The sequence below is a fragment of the Sciurus carolinensis genome, chromosome 5 (genome assembly GCF_902686445.1).
Source record: "Sciurus carolinensis chromosome 5, mSciCar1.2, whole genome shotgun sequence".
Lineage (NCBI taxonomy): Eukaryota > Metazoa > Chordata > Mammalia > Rodentia > Sciuridae > Sciurus > Sciurus carolinensis.
This window is the reverse complement of record NC_062217.1, coordinates 152379541-152397660: the sequence shown is the minus strand read 5'-3', so window position 1 is coordinate 152397660 and position 18120 is coordinate 152379541. Positions and strand designations below refer to the sequence as shown.

The window sequence follows — 18120 nt, the reverse complement described above, 5'->3', positions numbered from 1 at the left end:
TAGAAATGTTTCTTTATATTCCTCCTCCTCCTGCCAGGTATCAGTCATGGGTAATGAAACGTCACGCCCAGCCCTAATTTGAGAATGGCTTACTCCCACTTGAAATATCAAGAAAACTCTACTGACTGATTTTATTCACTTACAATGACATAGTTGTCCGCCTTTCCTGTGTCTTCCTGACTCTGTGGCACGGGTGTAGAGCATAATGGTTAGGTCTGCCTGTGATCACGTGGCTTCCTCAAGGTCAGAGACTTATTAGCTATCAGGAGCTATTGGTGACTGGTTTTGAGCATGCCTCCTTGGACACACGTCCATAAGCTTGTTTACAGTCTCTCTGGGGAAGCAAGTAGGATCTGATCATCAGATTTCTTCTTTTCTAGTTTTGACCAGCGAGGAATATTTCTGTTTGTTGGATCATCAGAAGGAAACATCTTTATTATCAATGCCATCCCCTCAAGCTCATTTCAGATTCTCGGATTTGTAGGTATGACAGAACATGCATTAATTTAAAATGTCACTTTATTTCAAAGAATTTCAGGTTAAGAAAAAATGAAACTATATCAAAATAATTATTTGTGGCATGTTTGTAAAAAGAGAAACATTTAAATAACAGTCAGTTAGGAGAATCCCACATTATATGTAGAGGTATTTGGTGTGTTGGAGTAATCTGCTTAGTACATAGCTGATGCTAAAGAAATTTCTTATATCCAGTATTGAATTAACTAATGAAATGACTGAACATTTCTGATTATGAGGAGAAGTAAGGGTAGTTTCTCCCTGGAATATTTTTAAGTGATACTTACTATTTATGTAAGAACTGATTCTTTTCTCTCTAGCTTTAAGTACCAAACATATGTATATGTTTCCCCCAAAACGTATTTATAAATTCATTCATGAATTTATAAGAATTATCAAGTGCCTACTAGAAGCAAAATGCTAAATCCAGTCCTGCGAAGAATGAAAGGTCAAGGAGACAATTTCGTGGGGGGAGAGCAAAGCAGAGTTAAGTTTAGACCCATAGGCAGAGCAATTAGTTCTGCCAGTTGTGAGGGAAGGAGGTAAACGTGTGCACAGCTAGCGGGGTGCAGAAGATAAAGGGAGGCTTTTCCAAGGAAAAGTAGTGAGCTTTGAGGATTTCCATAGGTGTGGGATGGGATGTATTAGTATTACAGCTCAAGAGATTAAAAAAAAAATTTAAATAAAGTCTGATGTAACAGGGAAACGGAAGAGTTTATTAGAAGATGACCATATGACAATGAAGTCTAAGATGACAAAGGACTTTGAATATCATCCCGAGGGATCTGAAATTTGTTCTTTACTCAATGAGATATCATCAGAAATTTCAAGATGGAACTGGCATGAGTTGGGTTGGTGTTTAGAGGCTGACTCAGGCACCCATGTGAAGAATATAGTAGAAAGAAAGAGAATGGAATAAGAGAGATGAGTAAGGAAGCTATCATAGTAGTGAAGACAAGAGATGACAATACTCAATCATAATGGCAGCTGGTGTTTATTGAGGGGTGCCTTGCTAGGTGACAGCAAGTTTTCTAAGACCTTGGTGTGTGTTAACTCTGTTAGACAACTCTTGTGCGATAGATAACTACTGTTAGTCCCTTTTTATAGATGAGTCAATTGAGGTGCAGCAAGGTTGTACTTGTTCAAGATCACACAGGTAGATAGTGGAAGATTCAGAACTCAAACTCAGGAAGTCCAACTTCAGACTGTGTGCTCTTGTCTACAAGACATGAACCCATGCAGTATCTTGGAGGGAGAGAAGAGGAAACAGCTCTGAGTGATGGAATTTGATTATATGTGAAAAGGAGGTGTGTTAGCTTCCCATTCCTGTAACAAATACCTGAGATAAATCAGGTTATAAAGAGAAAGGTTTATTTGGGCTCACAGTTTTGGAGGTTTCAGTCCATAATCAGTTGGTCCCGTTGCTTTTGGGTCTGTAGTGAGGCAGTACATTTCAGCAAGAGCTCATGGTAGAGGAAGTTGCTCACCTTAGGTTGATTGAGAAGAAAAGAAAGAGAGAGAAAAGAATATTGATGTGTCCCAATATCCTCTTAAAGGGCATGCCACCAGCAGCCGAACTTACCTCTTAAAGGTTCCACCAGATCTTCCCAATAGCACCACAGGCTGGAAACCAAGACTTTACCCCACAGCCTTTGGGGAAACAAATACAAACCATAGCAGGAGAGACCAGCATTGACTCCAAACTTTCTAACCTGGAAGGTGGAAATTTGTGATGTCATTAACTGAAGAAGAAAGGTTTTGAGGCAGAGGAATAGGATGAGCTAAACAACTCGGTAGGTTTGAAGCCAATAAGCTGTTCATTTGGGGACATTCAGCATCAGTTTGGAGATAGAGATACGCAGTTCAAGGCTTAATTTTAGAATTCTGTTCTTGAAAGCATGAAAGTTGATGAGATGACTCAAGAAGACAGAGTAGAAGCAAATCTGAATGTTTACTGGGGCCAAACAGGCAACCTCGATTTGTCAACTAGATGGCACCAAGTGTGATAGATCCTGTGACCAACCTCGGAGTGGACACATCCTGCCTAAATATCCCATTTCTTAACATAGCTCCTTGACCAGTGTGTGGGCCGAGAAGCTGGAAATAGAACACTAGTCTGTTCTGCATTGAAGTTGTGGACAGAGAAAGAGGAGGCAGTGGAGAAAACTGAGGACCGGAAGTCACACCCTTGCCCTGCCAGAGACCTTGAGAAAGGAAGACTGGGTGAGAGTACAGGCTGTGACCAGTGAGAGTGCAGTGAGGGTTGGGATGCTTGGCAAAGGATCCCTGGGAGACAAAGAGGTCAGGGAGGGACTAGAGGTAAGAAAATGGAGTGATGAAGTGACAAGACTATTTTAGGAAGTTTACCCAGGATGGAAGAATCAGGTACTTAACTGTTGAAGGGAACCAGAGTTGAAGGATGGTTCTTATCAGAAGACAGTGTGTCTTGAGGGCAGAACAGAAGGAACCATAGTTGGGGACAATAGACAAAAAGAGGTGAATGGGCCGGGTGGGCATGGTGGTGCCACTCAGGAGGCTGAGGCAGGAGGATTGCAGGTTCAAGGTCAGCCTAAGCAATGTATCAAGACCCTGTCTCGAGTTGAAAAATAAAAAGGGCTGGGGGTGTAGCTCAGTGAAGAAGCACCACAAACAAACAAAAAAGAGGTGATTGATAGTGCAAGGTCCAGTAACGTTTGGAGGCATAGTCTCAAAATCACAGGGCCTGAGATTGATTCCTGCCTCATCAAGGAAATAAAGGGGGAGGATGGAAACAGTGAGAAGATATGAGATTCAGGATAAGAACCTTGATCTTCCTGTTAAGGAAGAGGTAAGGTCAGCTGCACACCTGGGGAAGGAGCTGAGAAGGGGGAAAGCTGTAGTAGCGCCCCTCCGAGAAGAGGAGGTAAGTGTGGAAGGACCCCACAGTGGGTTGCTGGCTCAGCACGCCTTGCTGAGGTCTGACTGTCTGGATTTCTAGAGGAGCAAAGGCCCAGGCAGGGTTATTTCCACCACATCAGCACAGATGCAAGAAACACTGATGGCTGAGCTCAACTAGTATTAAGAGTGGGCAAACTGGTGTGACCATGCCAGGGGACACAGGGTGCAGATGCATAGAGATGGTAGACTCGGGAAGCCACCCCAGATGGGAAAGAAACTAAACCAAGCTGGTTGGAAGCTGCTGATCCAGATATATAATCAGGAAAGTTCCCCCATCAGTTCATCAAAAAATGTTCTCGACACTTATGTTGAAACATCACTGGATACACTGGTAAATAAATTTGGTTCTACAGATTGAATAAAGGCAAGTCTATAGAGATGTCTTCATTGGGGTGGTAAGATGTTCTGACCACATGGGCATGGATTTCTATTTGCTTTCAGAGGTGAGCAAAGACATTCTACAAATATCCACAGTGTCTCTTTTGGATGTAGACGTGGTACAAGTAATGGTGCTTTCTCTACTTCCGGAAGGCACAAAAAACAGGGTGGAATTATTTACTGTGCCCCAAACACTACCAAAAGGTAAAGAAAACCCAACAACCCACCCATTCTGTCTTTGGTCCAGCTAAATTGCTGTCATAGTTGTTTTTTGGTCTTTTTTTTTTTTTTTTTTTTTCCTCCTAATGATGTCATTTGTTTCTCTTAGCATGTGAAGAGGTAAGATGGCTATCTTTTGTGCATCTTTACAAAGCTAAACTGCTGTGACTACGGACAACCTGAAATGTGCATTTCCCTTAGGCCTTGTTCACTCCCAAATCTGCTTTATTATCAAAGAAAAGAAAGAGGATCAACTGACACTTAGACATCTTGGGATGTCTCTTGTTTTGTAGCTCTAAACATACACAGTTAGATTCAGATTATTTACAGTGCAGTTACCTTCACTGACAAATTATATTATTTTTTAACAAAAAAAAAGTTTTACTTCATCTTTTCACAGTCCCAAGGGCATCTCCTACTATGAGTTTATATTCATATAGCATTTAGAATAGTGTCTGAGATACACTAAATATTCCATAAGGGCTTGAGAAATCAAAAAATATATGTCCCTACAGAGATAGTCTATGCTTTTATATTGATATTCCTCCACTTTAAAAAATCAGATTTATTGATGCCTCACTGATAAATTACAAAGAAAGCTTTCTGGGTGAAAAAGTATGAAAAAATAGACTTCCTTTATTTCAGATTAAAAATCTCCCTGGGTAGCAATTTTACAAATAAATGATCATAGAATATAAGAGAAAACCTCAAAGCATATTTATGTTTTAATTAAGAATCTCTAGACTACATACATTTATTTAAAAACTCTACCTATTTATTTATTTATTTATTTATTTATTTATTTATTTATTTTTGGTGCTGGAGATTGAACCCAGGGTACTTTAACAGTGAGCTGCATCCTCAGCCCTTTTTATTTTTTAGTTTAAGAGAGAGTCTCGCTAAGTTAAAGAGGCTAGCCTCAAACTTGTGATCCTCCTGTCTCAACCTCCTGAGTCACTAGGATTACAGGAGTGCACCACCCTGCCTGGCTCCTATGTTTATTTGCAGATATGTCTTTAGATTAATTGATAAATTAACCAAGGCCAACAAAACATAATTAACTCATCAGTCGTAAGTATTTTTAGTGTTAAAATCGTTTTAAAATCATTTTTATAACGAATAACTTCTGCATTTAAAACTTTCATTTTGCTTTTCGTAATTGTTCATAATGATAAAGACATAAAATCAATATTTGGTCCAAATACACTCTCTTCTTCTGCAAATCTTGTAGTTTCTGAAAGCTTCACTGATGAAAGAGGGAAACTAAAAGAGGAACTGATCGACGTGTACCGGTATGAGATGGAGCACACTCTGTCCTCCGCAGTCTTGGACTTTCAGAGTAACCAAATATATGGCTTCTGTAATCAAGTACCGTACATCTGTAGCTATCTTCTTCCTGAAAAGGTATGCCAAAACTCCAGCACGCTATCACTCACCTAGCGATCAACCTCAGCATAGTGCTATTTAGACATGATCTTCTGGTCTGCTTTAATAGAACAGTTCAGTTAACAAGTGGCTTTATTGTATTCATACAGTGCCCTTGAATTAGATAAGTCTTAGTGTTGCTTGCTACTCCACCGTAAAATACCTGTGCGCAAGCTCACACTTGTGCTGCATATGTCACACTTGCCGAGTAACCCAGGACAGATGACCCAGTATTGGGTTAGTCACTTAAAAAAAAAAAATCTAGCATTAGAAAATCTATTCCATAGATGCCAAGGGCAAGAGGAAGGTTAATTTTCAGTGGAGCTCTGTGCCTGAGCCATAACCAAAATTGTGCAAAATAACTAAACTACGTTTCTAGCATCCCTTCATCCCTCTCTTTGAACATCTTCCATGTTGGGTCGCCTGCTGCACTGCACACTGTCCCAGTGACCTTCTGCTTGCTGCCCCTTAGCCATTCAGTGTCCCACTGAGTGGGTCCCAAGAGTATCTCCCACCCTGCCTCTCTTGATTCTTCAGTCAAAGCCCTTCTCTCTGAGTAGCCAGCACTGGCCATAGAAATTAAGAGAAGAAAGAAATAGTTCATGGCAAAGGGGGTTCAAGAAAATGTCATGAGCAAAGAACAGGTCAGACTTAGATGTGGAGAAACAGAGTGAGCAGTCTTGGAGTAGGTGCTGATATAGGGAGATGGACGGGATGGTGGGATGGGTGGAGAAAGACACTTCAGAACAAAGAAGGACTGTGAAAGGCTTGGAGTGGGAACACACGAGATACACAGGGGAATGTCCACTCCCTTATGTTATTTATTTATTTACTTATTTATTTATACTTGGGATTGAGCCCAGGTTAGCTTAACCACTGAACCACAATCCATGTGCCCCTTTTTGTATTTTATTTAGAGACAGGGTCTTGATGAGTTGCTTAGTGCCTTGCTAAGTTGCTGAGGCTGGCTTTGAACACGCAATCCTCCTGCCTCAGCCTGCAGAGCCATTGGGATTACAGGTGTGGTCCAGCATGTTTGGCCTCAACTACCTTATTTCAACGTGTGTATAGGATGTTTGAAAATTATTGGCAAAAATAAAGATTAATTAAATTATTAAAAATAAAGATTGTCAGTGTAGGCCAAATCTTTAGGAGCAGACTACATATGAAGACTTTCCTTAGTTAGCAGAAACAAACTTCCATTTGCAAACAAAGAATGTAACACATGGTACAAACACGGGTGCCTACTTTATCCCGTGCTAATTCATTTCCAGGGACAGCATTTGAGATTTAAATCTGAGCATGTATGCAAAATGCACATCTGCAAACCTGAATCTGCTGCTCACCTAATCTTTTCTATAATGTGGTCCTTTTCTTTGATTAGGAGGAAAATACGGAAGTTTGTATTCTTAAGCCACACCAAAAAGTGCAAAGCAAGCATTATGGAACTGGAATGCTCTACCTATCTTCACATGGACTGTGGCTCATAACAATAGCTAAGTGTGGAATTCTGTGTATCCGAGATATTAATACTTTGGTAAGCTTCTTAAAAAAAACAAGTATGGGGTGTGAATATTGATTTTAGATAAGTAACAAAAGCCCTTAGAAAACAAACCAGAACTTTTTCTTTTTGCTCATTGACAACTTTTTCCTATCACTGATGGAATTAATGACTTTATCTTTTTTTTTTTCCCTAGTACCAAGGATTAAACCCAGAGGTGCTTAACCTCTAAGCCACATCCTCAGTACCCCCTCCCTTTTTTTTTTTTTTTTTTTTTTTTAGATAGGGCCTCGCTTAGTTGCTGAAGCTAGCTTTGAACTTGTGATTCTCTTGCCTCAGCCTCCCAAGCCACTGAGATTATAGGCATGCATCACTGCACCAGGTGACTTTGCCATCTTTACAGGTGTTTTGATGCACCCCGGTTTGAATCTCAAAGGGAGGAAATTCCCACCAGGAACATGAGATCTGCCAATATGGAGCACTGGACAGGGCCCTGCCTACCTCCCCAATCGGCTAGCTTTTGTCTTGGAAACTCACTGAGCCTCAAAGAAGCTCAGGTGATCAGTCAGGACAATGGGGGAAGCCATAAAGTTCTGCCCCCGGGGCACAAGGGGGACTGTTTTAGAAATGGTGAATTAATCTCAAACAGGCTACCCCCTGGCTTGCTGCTGCCCCACTGTCCCTTCATGCTAGGATTGCAGAAGGGAGCAGGGACCCTGACTCAGTCCTCCACCATCACTTGCGGACTCAGTCACCACCACTACCATTTCGGATTTCCATTGTCCTCAGATCTCTGAGAAAGTGAAAATAGTTGCCTCTCCCCAAAAGGTGGGGGGATCCTTTTCTAGGTTCTTTATTTATTTTTATTATTTATTTATTTATTTATTTATTTATTATTTATTTAGCTACACTGTCAGCTAGTGAAAGAAGTTGTAATGTATGGTACGCCTGATAATGGCACGACATGGCAAGATGTCAGGATGTTCTGGGAGATTCTATTAACTGTCTCCACTGAGGTCATTTGTGGCAGCATTGTTTGCAAAACAGCTTCCTCTTTCCATCAACAGAGGGTGAAGTAAATAAACTTAGGATGGTACAAAATCAGTTCATGAATAAAATATAGAATATTATGCAGCTGTGATGCAGAATGAGGAGATCTTTATATAAGAACATGTAAAGAATCCCAAGATCATTAGGGGGAAAAGCGAGGTGCACAATATACATATTATAATTTATATAAGAAAAATTTATAATTGCATAAAAATGTGTTTGCACAGGCATTGAAAAAACTCTGAAAGAATATTGATGTTACTTTTTACATTGATCGCCTTTGGAGGAGGTGTTGGGACCCGGGGACAGGAGGAAGATTTCATGGCACATGCTTACAATTTTTGAATTTTGAACTGTTGCCTATTCAAGAAGTTCAATGGAAAAGGGATCATTCTTGAGAATCGGTGTGACGCAGAAATCAAGATTTTCAGTCAGGGAGCTTAAACGGTTGTGCCACACTGGAGGGTTGTGTGTCTGTTGTTGTTTGGGGTGGTTTTGTTTGTTTTGCCACATTGGTTTAATAAGCATCCTCCACGGGCTGTTGTCATCGAACACTCTTCCCTGGGCCTCTCACCTACTCTCGGGGGTGCTCAGCTGCTTTGCACAAGAATGGAACCTGCCTGATTCCTGAAGGCATCTGAATTTGTCCCCTCAGCTAGCTCAAGGCGCACCCCTGACTCCATAGCCTTCGGCAAGTCCCTTCACTTCCCAATGCTGATTGCCGATCTGTGGTAATAATCCCTCTCCTCCACGATACACAAGGTACTGGGGGAATAACTCAGTGCTAGTAAATGGATTTAAACTAGGGACACGTTACTAGAGCTACTTCCATACCAACTGAAGTGCCACTAGCAAATAGAAGATTTACCCACAGGCAAAGTGCACGTGGTCCGTTAGGAAAGCCACATGGTAGAAGTGCACTTATCATTTCTCCACTTTGTTCCAAAACTATCAAGGAGACGTTTGCTCGGTGTCGGAGCCATTCTCACCAGGCGCATGGGATCCAGTCCACAAGAATTTCAATGGACGGACAAGGCATCCTGGTGAATGGGAAAGATGACGGCACCCTGGTCTACCTGAAATGGAAGTGCGTACTGTATACAGTAAGCAACCCATTCGGTGTGTGATGTTTTAAAATACGGATTTTATTATTAAGTCCTGCAAGGCCAGTATAACGGGATTGGGCTGCTATTGAAAAGATAGTCTGTTATGCTCACAGATTCCTAAAAGAGAGGGCTCACCATGCTACGAAGCCACACAGGAAGCACCAGAGTGGACCAGGGGGCTGAGGGAGTGGGGAGAGGTGGGCAAGAGCCATGGTTTCCAAGCAAGAAGCAGGCAGGCTTGGGATGGGCTAGTTTGAATAGTATCAGCTGGCGCTGGGGCCCAGGGGCTGCCCCTCCATGTCTGGGACTTGGCCCTGGGGCTATTAGAGAAGGGAAATGATGACCCTGGGTGGGAAAGCCCCTGCGGAAGTGGCTGGACCATGGTGTGGTGTCTGTGTTTGAAAGGTATGCTCCATGGTAGCTGTTACCGTCTCTAGGAATGAGGTGGCCTGGAAGAGGTGGCCTCCCACAAGGTAACCAAGGTCCCAGATTTCAAAGCATTAAAATGCAAGACATAAAAACGGCATAGTAAACACACCAGAAAAAAATTGGGGAAAAAAAAAAGATATGGGAGTGAGCAGTACTGCCTTCCCTAAGATCTGCTGGAGGAACATAGGAAGTAAACATAAATTTACTTTAGATGACTTTAAAAACTCCTGTTTATCCCCAGGAAACCTCACACATTTACTTTACTTCTTTTGCTTAGATGATATTAAATTATATAGATTCAATTTGTTTATACTCAAGTTAAAATTCTAAATAAACAAATACTACCCCGTCATCTGAATGAGGACCAGGGGCTAGAAATCATGAAGTTGACACAAAAAAGACAGCCTAGACTTTAAATGGTACCTTGTTAGATCTGCTGATGGACAGCACTCATCGATGTGCATTGATCCTCTGTGATTAAAACTGTAAAAAAAAAAAAAATAGCCTTTTTTGGCAACTATTAACTATTATGTTAAGTATTGCAGAAGTTTTGTATCATAACAATTTTGATAGCCATTTATTTCAGAAACTCACTTGAAGACTGTGTCTTTATGACTATATTATACATGGAAACCTGAGTAAAACATAAACTTGTATCTTACTAAATGTTAAGTCCTTCCAGGCACAGTGACATATGCTTGTAATTCCAGTGGCTTGGGAGGGTGAGGCAGGCAAATCGCAGGTTCAAAGCCAGCCACGGCAACTTAGAGAGACCCTGAGCAACTTAGTGAGACCCTGTCTCAAAATAAATATAAACGGGACTGGGGCTGTGGCTCAGTGGTTAAGCACCCCTGGGTTCAATCCCTGGTACCAAAACAAAAAAGTCAAAACATGTTCTTTATAGTCAGCGGGCAAATAGCACATCAGGCAAAGGAACATTCCTACTGTTCATAGAGGGAAGCTTCACCTGTCAGTCATCACCTGAGCTCTGGCTCAGAACAGAGCTGGATTTGAAACCTCAGTCCAGGACTTACGAGCTTGTGACCTTAGGCATGTGACACCTCCTCGAAATCATCTATAACAATGTGACTTGAGGCGGGGTCTGAAGCTTCTGCAAGGTTGCTAGAAGCAGATGTTCTTGGGCCCATCCGAACTTTCTGAATCAACAGAGTTTGCAGATGCACCCAGGTGTGTGTTTTCACAAGCCTTGGGGGTGAAGCTGACTCGCTTGAAGTTTGAGATGTCCTGGTGTGCTGCAGAAGTGACCCTCCCTCCTGCCATGGGAGTGGGCTCTGAGGGCCCAGCATGGTAACACGGCCTTGTGTGTGGAGTCGCACAGCACCTGGTGCATTCTGGGGGCTCAGCAGGTACAGTGGCTCTTCTGTGCAGCAGCCAGGTCAGGTTCAAGGGCCATGTGGGGTGAGGGGGTGGGGACAACACGAGGAGAAGTCAAGAGGCTTTTGTCCTGGGGCCTGTTGAAAGGCCTCTCCTCTAAGGAGTAGAGTCCTACTTACTACAGGACACTGTGGAGAATTATCTATGCTTCTTTGTGTCAAGATGATTTGGTATCTAAAAATAATGCTGCTAACTATGAATTTTTTAAATTGTGATATTGTAGCCTGTGTTTTCTTTCTTATTATAGGCGGTCTGGAGGAACCTTTGCCAATGAAAGTATTGATCATTTCCAGCGTCTACTTACATTTCTGAGCAAGACCATAGCAGAGGAGAATTATTATTTAAACTCACCAAGAGTTTCCATGGATTTGGGAAACGACTTTGAACATTCAGTTGAGTTCCTATGAAGCATGCTTGCTTGTTTCTTTCTTTGTAAATCATGTAGAACTTTTCAATTTATAATTTTCTTTAAGCATGTATTTAATAACATTTCCCCTTATCCAAATATCCAATGATTTTTAAAATAGAATATAAGCTATATATGAGAGAAAATATTCAGTCTTTCTCAGAGTACTCACAGATATTACCTCTCAGATCTCATTTAAACCTTAGTACCAGATCCAGGCTTGCCTGGAAAACAAAACAGCTTCTACCACTATGAATGCTCGGTCAAAGCAGTCTCCGGACACTCATATCACATACGTTATTTAGGAAGTGTCTGCTAGAGAACAACATTCATTTAGTCAGTCAACAAATGTTTATCATGCACCTACAAAGTGCTAGGCTGGGGGTGATATAAGCATGAACAAGAGAGAAAAAGCTTCTGATTTCACGGAGCTTACATTCCAATTAGGGACTGGTGGTATGCAAGGGACGAATAAAAGAACAAGAAAAAGTTAGGACGAGACAAGTGCTACTCGGTGAATAAAAAGAGGTTGGTGTGATAGCACATGCTGGGACAGCCCCTCCGAGGAGAAGACCTTTAAGTTGAGATCTGCATTGGAGGAGGGGCCAGCACGCAGAGAGCCAGGGGCTGGGGCACAGCAGACCTCTGTGCTGAGGAGCAGAGCTTGGCACTCGAGGGATGAGGACCTACAAAAGGTTCATGCCATTCAAGTGAGCAAGGGAGAAAGTAGTAGGAAATGAGGTCCTTGGAGGGGACAAGACCAGGTGAGGAAGGTAGAGTGTGGTTTATTTTGCACGTAGTGAGAATCTATTGAAGTGTTATAAGCAGAGGATTAACAAGACCACCTTTACGTTTTTTGAAATGATGACCTGCCTCTGTGTGGAGAAGGTTTCCTGTAGGGGACAAGGATGGACTCCGTGAGATTGCTCAGGAGGCCATGGCAGAGGTCCAGGTAGCAGTGATGGCAGGGAGGAGAGAAGAGGTGGATTCCAGGCAGTTTCAGAAGTAGAGCTGATGGAACTCACCAGGGACTAGACTTAGAGGAAAAGAAAGGATCCAAGGACAACTAAGATTATTTCCTTTGAACAATTATGTAGAAAATTCATGGGGATGGTACAGACTGTGGGGAAGGGAACAGCTGTAGGGAGCAGGAAAGAACCTGAGAAGTCTGTTCAGCGTGTGAGTGGAGATGCCAAGCAGGCTGTGGGTAGATGACCTTGAGTTCTGGGGAGAGGCCAGGACTGGAGATGTCAATTTGGGAGTCAAGGGCAAGTGAATGAATTAAAAGCCATAAAACTAGGTCAAGGTCATGATGGCAAAATGAATGGAGAGAAGCACTAGGGACCAAGAGGGAGCAGCTCCTAGAAAGTCAAACCAGGTGAAGAGTGCAGGGAAGCAGAGGAGAATGAGGGAGTGACCAGCGAGGTCACAGGAGAATCAGGAGGGATAACATTTTGCTACAAAGAGGAGCATGGAAATGGAACATGGTAATAAAAGGGGAACATGGCAGTCATTCAAGAGTAGTTTTCCTAAGATATTAGATTATCTTTGGATACTTTTGGGAAAGATTCAATGGAAAGGAGAAATGGATGCTACAGGGAGATGGGGGCGAGGAGTGTGAAGACCTCCAGGAGGAGAAGAGGATCCTAAGCACAGATGGCAGAGCTTGAGAACACGTGGTCCACAGTAAAAGGAAGGGGGCAAGAGTAATGTGGTTAACCCTGTGACCTGGGTGACTACTTCTGCCTTCTCAACGACTTTCTCAGTCATTTGCAAAGTAGCAGTTAGTATCAAGCAAGGTGTCACAATGGTGTTGACATTTCACATACACTTCATATTTTTTGTCTTTCAAGTGTTTTTATTTCTGTAAATAGGACAGAGTGGTAGGAATTCAATGGATAAAATGTTGCACCTTAGTCAAGCAAATGTCTACTTTTCTAATGCAACAAATGCAAAGAGATTCAATGCAGTTCTGTGAAGTAAGGTGGAAGGAGGAGAACTTCATGAGTTTTTAATAAAAGAAATGTCTATCTTCTTCTAAGATTGACTCGTCACAAGAGGAATTAGTCACCGCGGACAGTAAGAAGGAAATTCCTTGGATACAACGGAAAAGCCAAGAGGTATTTATAAAATGTGGGACAGGTTTGAAATAATGCTCTGTGATGTGACAAGTAGACTAGGTTCCAATAGCAACCTGGTGGGAAGTTAGAAGACTTGGCAGGGCATCGTATCACTGCAAGTGTAACTTTCCTGCGAGCCCATGGTCCCCTGAATATAGCCCGGTCTTTTAGATTAAGTTCACGAGCTTTAGGAATTGTACACAGGCTAATGTGAAACCTGACGCAAGCATACAGGGAAGCCAAAGCAGAGAATGAATTGTAGTGCCCCATTTGGGTGGAAGTTTTGGGGGGTTGCCTACCTTGAAGCAATGGGGTGGTCTAGCAACAGAGGTGATGTGGTGGCTTCCAGTGTCATGAAAGTGACATAGGCAGCATGGGCTGAGGGTGGCGCCTGTCTGAATTTAGCCTGCTTGTCCATTCTTGCTCACGTTCCCAAAGAGCCCATTGCTGTTCCTTGCTCAGTTATTCACTATTTAATTTTTCACTGTTTAATTATTTTCTTTCCATTGGCATCCACTTTGAGATGCTTCCGTAGTCCCTTCATAGCACAGTTAGATTTAAGCAAGGTGTCACCGTGGCATTAATTTCATGGATACATTTATTATTCGTCTGGTAGTGTTTTATTTCTGAGAGAAGGGCCATCTACCTATCTATCATCTCTCCCCCTAACATTTCTCTTGCTTTGTTGAGTGATGTGCTTGCTCCATTTCAGGCCGTCGAAAAGGAAATTAAAATGTTTTCCCATAAAAGGAAAGAGATAAAAAGAGGAATCAAAGAACTTGCTAGAACTGTAAGTGTTGTGATTTCATACACTAGTCCACTTGGCCTTTTGTCTAAGGTCACTTTTCAGATTTCATTTTGTCCAGCACAGGAGGAGGCCACACCCTTTTTTCTCTGCCTGCAAGCTGAGGGTTCTGAGGTACTTAGTTGAATTTTTGCCATATTAAACTTTATCTAAATAGTGTCTTCCCCAAATGCCCTGTTTGTTTCACATGATATTTTCATAATTATTTTTAACAAAGTTATACATTTACATTTCTGTAGGTTAGATAACAAGTAACATAATCAAAAATATTTTAAAAGCAGCCTCTGCCCTGCTTCTCTCTACTCTGATTCCTGCACGTCCAAGGTAGCTGTTTTAAATTTTTTCCACTTTTTCTTTTGGCTCTTTACCTCCAGGTTTCTGAATGGTCATCTTAATACTGCTATTTCTTTCTCTCTCTCTCTCTTTTTTTTTTTTTTTTAGTTGTCATTGGATCTTTTATGTATGCTTGTATGTATGTATTTATATGCCGTGCTGAGGATCACACCAGGGCCTCACACACTCCAGGCAAGCCCTCTACCACTGAGCCACAACTCCAGCCGATACCGCTGTTTCTTGATATTTCAATTCTGAGGCTAACTATGAGCTTGCTGGTATAGAAGAAGGTGGATTCCATTACACACACACACACACACCATACAGATTAATCCAGCTCTGTATGCACACTATTACAGCTATGTAAATCTTCAAACATGAGCCATGTTATATATTCTGATTACTTGTCTATTTTTTCAACTTTTTTTAGAATTGCCTTTTTTTTTTTTAATTTGGTGAGGGGAGGATTTAGCCTTTGCACCTATTACCTATTTAAACTCCCAACATGTTAAAAAAAACTCTTCTCAATACAAAAACCTGAGGTAATCAATCAGATATCAGTGTGTTTTTATTTTTTCAACCTTCCTTCTACAGCTGTCCGTCTTCCAGCTCCAGTCTAAGCCCCTTGCTCTCGAGGCCAGGCACCTTCAAGGTCACCTCCCTGGGAAATGTTTTTATCTGCCTCCTAAGTTGGAAGCCCTATATCCTGGGTCTTGCATGTTTTTCTTTGTTTTCTTGGCATGCATCTTTCAGCAGCTTCCTCAGCAGGATCACTGTGATGCCCTAGGCTTGAATGCCATTCAAATATACTCCAGCATGAATGATGGCTGTTCCTACAGATGCAGTGTTTGGGTACAATTCTTGAAAAAGCATACAGGGGAGGAATAATTTTTGAGATTTGGTCTTCCTTAAAATGTCTTTATTCTGCTCTCATATTTCTTTAGTTTTTTGCAAAGGTGCACAATAATTTCCCCCTCAAAATTTTGAAGGCCTGCTCCATTGTCTCCTAACTTACAGTGTTTGCTTTAGAGAGTCTAGAGCCTTTTTGATTTCCAGTTCTTTGTAGGCAATCAGATTTTTATCTCTGAAAACTCACAGGGTCTTCTTTTTATCTCTGATGCTTGAAATTTCAAGGTTATGAATCTCAACGTGTTTGATGGATTTTCTTAGCTTACGAGTGCAGATATATATGTGTGAGGGTCCTCCCTGCCACATCCCGCATGGAGGAGAAAAGGGTTAACTGCCGGAGGAGGATGTTGGCAGTTTTTCTATTACCCAAAAAACTTATCTACTCAATGAACACACAAGAGCCAATACTCTTTTCATATGAGGTGGCTGTGATGGGTCCAGCCATACCAGCTCTGGCCTCTTAAAACAACTCGCCTAACTCTGCTTTATTTATAACATACAAGTAAAGGGGGCGAGGACCGGGTGGAGCTTCTTCTGTGATGGACAGGATCGGGTGGAGTTAGCGGAGCCATCATCTTAGGGGGAAAATGTCAGAAGGAGACAGGGAACCATTTCCACGCGGCCAGATGCTTCCCGGCATTTACTAGAAGGCAGGCCTCACGGTCTCATGGCCCAACCTAGTCTGATTCTGCTAAATAAGGACGTCTTCCCACATATATGAACAGTGATACTGTTTCCACCATGCTCTGAACTCCCTAGAGGCTGGCCTTTGTGGCAGCGAGGATGCCCTTCCTTGGCATTTGGCTTCCACTTGGGAAGTGGCAAGGAATGGCAACTGCAGTAGATTGGAGGGCGAGGACCCAGGTCAGGTTCTTATTTCCAGTCCTCCCCTAAAGCTAATGGTCCCTCCAGGTTCCAGTAACTACTTCCAACCCTTGCCTTTCAGACAAGGCACAAGTGCTAGCCCAGGATGCTTTACCAGTTTCCCCTATCCGGCCATGTCTGTTTTAAAAGTGTCTCTCTTCAGTTCTCCCATTTGAATGTATCCTCCATGTCCTGCCAGTCTCCTGGGGTTTTTTCCCTTTCATGTGTTAGACATTGGTCAGTCCTTTTAGTAGGAAAACTTTATCTTTCAGTACAAGGAAATGTTCTAAAATTATTGCTTTGGTAATTTCCTCCCCTTTATGTTCCTGGTTACTGATGAGGTCACCACCTTTTCATGACTGTGAAGACTGTATTCTTCTCCCAAGAATCCTCTGATCAAATGCCTTGCCCATTTTGCTATTGTGTTGTTGGCCTGCTTGTTCTTGATTTTAGGAATTTTTAAATTTTTATTTTAAAATTTTATTTATGATTATTAGGGTTAGCTAGGCTGTGGTAACTTAAAAAGTATAATGGCATAGGAATGAGAAGTTTATTCCATCCTCATGTAACAGTCCTGAATTGCTGTTCAGGTTGGCAGCTGCTCTGTTCCATGTAGTCAGTCAGACACCCAGTCTGCTGGGGACCCTGCCATCTTTAGCATGTGATTTCTAAGGCTGTCTTGCTTTATCTTAACCTGATCAGGCAAAAAGGAAAAAGAGCATGAAGGTATACATGGGAAAATCTAGAGGTAGTCCTTATTATTAGGTTGAACTTCTTAAAATTGTTATTTTATGTACTTCAAACCACAAATATTTTCTGCAAAAATATGTAGTTCAACTTACAAAAATGTTTACTGTCTTGTCTCTTAAGCTTTTATAATGTTCCTTTTATTAATACAAAGTTTAAAAATTATGGCATGGTCCAGGTGTATTGATCGCCTTCTATTCAGCTTTTATTTTTGTGTCTGACTTGAAAAGCCTTCTAAAGCTTGGGCGTGGTGGTGCATGCCTATATTCCTACCTGCTCAGGAGGCTGATGCAGGAAGATGGTTTGAGCCCAGGAGCTGGAGGTCAGCCTGGGCAGCATAGTAAAACCCTGTTTTAAAAGACAAAAAAGGCTTCCAAAGTCTCACTTATTTCCTTCTAATGCTCTTTTAGTTACTCCTGTGATTTATTTTTGCAGATGGTATAAGGTATGGATCTAACTCGATTTTTTTCAAATAAGTAGCCCATCTCCCCAAAGTTTTTAAATTGAACATGCCATCCTTTCATCCTTTCAGATTTCCAGGTGTACAGGATTATTTCTAGGTTCTCTTTTTCATGTTCTTCTTTCTTTCTTTCTTTCTTTCCTTCCTTCTTTCTATCTTTCTTCCCCTTTCTTTCTTTTGCAGTACTTGAGATTGAACCCAGGGGTACTCTACCTCTGTGCCATATCCCCAGCTCTTTTTAATTTTTGATTTTGAGACAGGGTCTTGCTAAGTTGCCCAGGATGTCCTTGAACTTTCAATCCTCCTGCCTCAGCCTCCCAAGTTGCTGGGATCACAGGTGTGCACCACTATGCCCTGCTTATTTCTGGATTCTGTATTCCGAGATTGATTAATATTTTCCTGAATCAATACTAAAAGATTTTAATTAGTATAGTTCTATAATATGTTTTTATATCTTGAGAGTAATTCTCTTTTTGCTCTTATTTTTTTAAATGGCTTTTGAAAGCATATTTATTTTTCC

The 18120-nt window shown here is 41.7% G+C and overlaps 1 protein-coding gene across 4 annotated transcripts in view; it reads left to right on the top strand.

Annotated features, from left to right (window-relative positions):
* Nucleotides 1-18120, top strand: part of Cfap43 (cilia and flagella associated protein 43) — an 88063-nt gene that overhangs the window by 37401 nt on the left and 32542 nt on the right. For all 4 annotated transcript variants that reach the window (XR_007108885.1, XR_007108886.1, XM_047554495.1 and 1 more), the window contains exons 12-19: nt 381-484; nt 3895-4035; nt 5282-5454; nt 6860-7012; nt 8983-9113; nt 11204-11348; nt 13405-13482; nt 14195-14272. Coding sequence is in view for 2 of the 4 variants with exons in the window: in XM_047554495.1 (XP_047410451.1) it covers nt 381-484; nt 3895-4035; nt 5282-5454; nt 6860-7012; nt 8983-9113; nt 11204-11348; nt 13405-13482; nt 14195-14272 (1003 nt within the window). In the remaining 2 variants the exon portion in view is untranslated. The remainder of the gene's footprint in view (nt 1-380; nt 485-3894; nt 4036-5281; nt 5455-6859; nt 7013-8982; nt 9114-11203; nt 11349-13404; nt 13483-14194; nt 14273-18120) is intronic.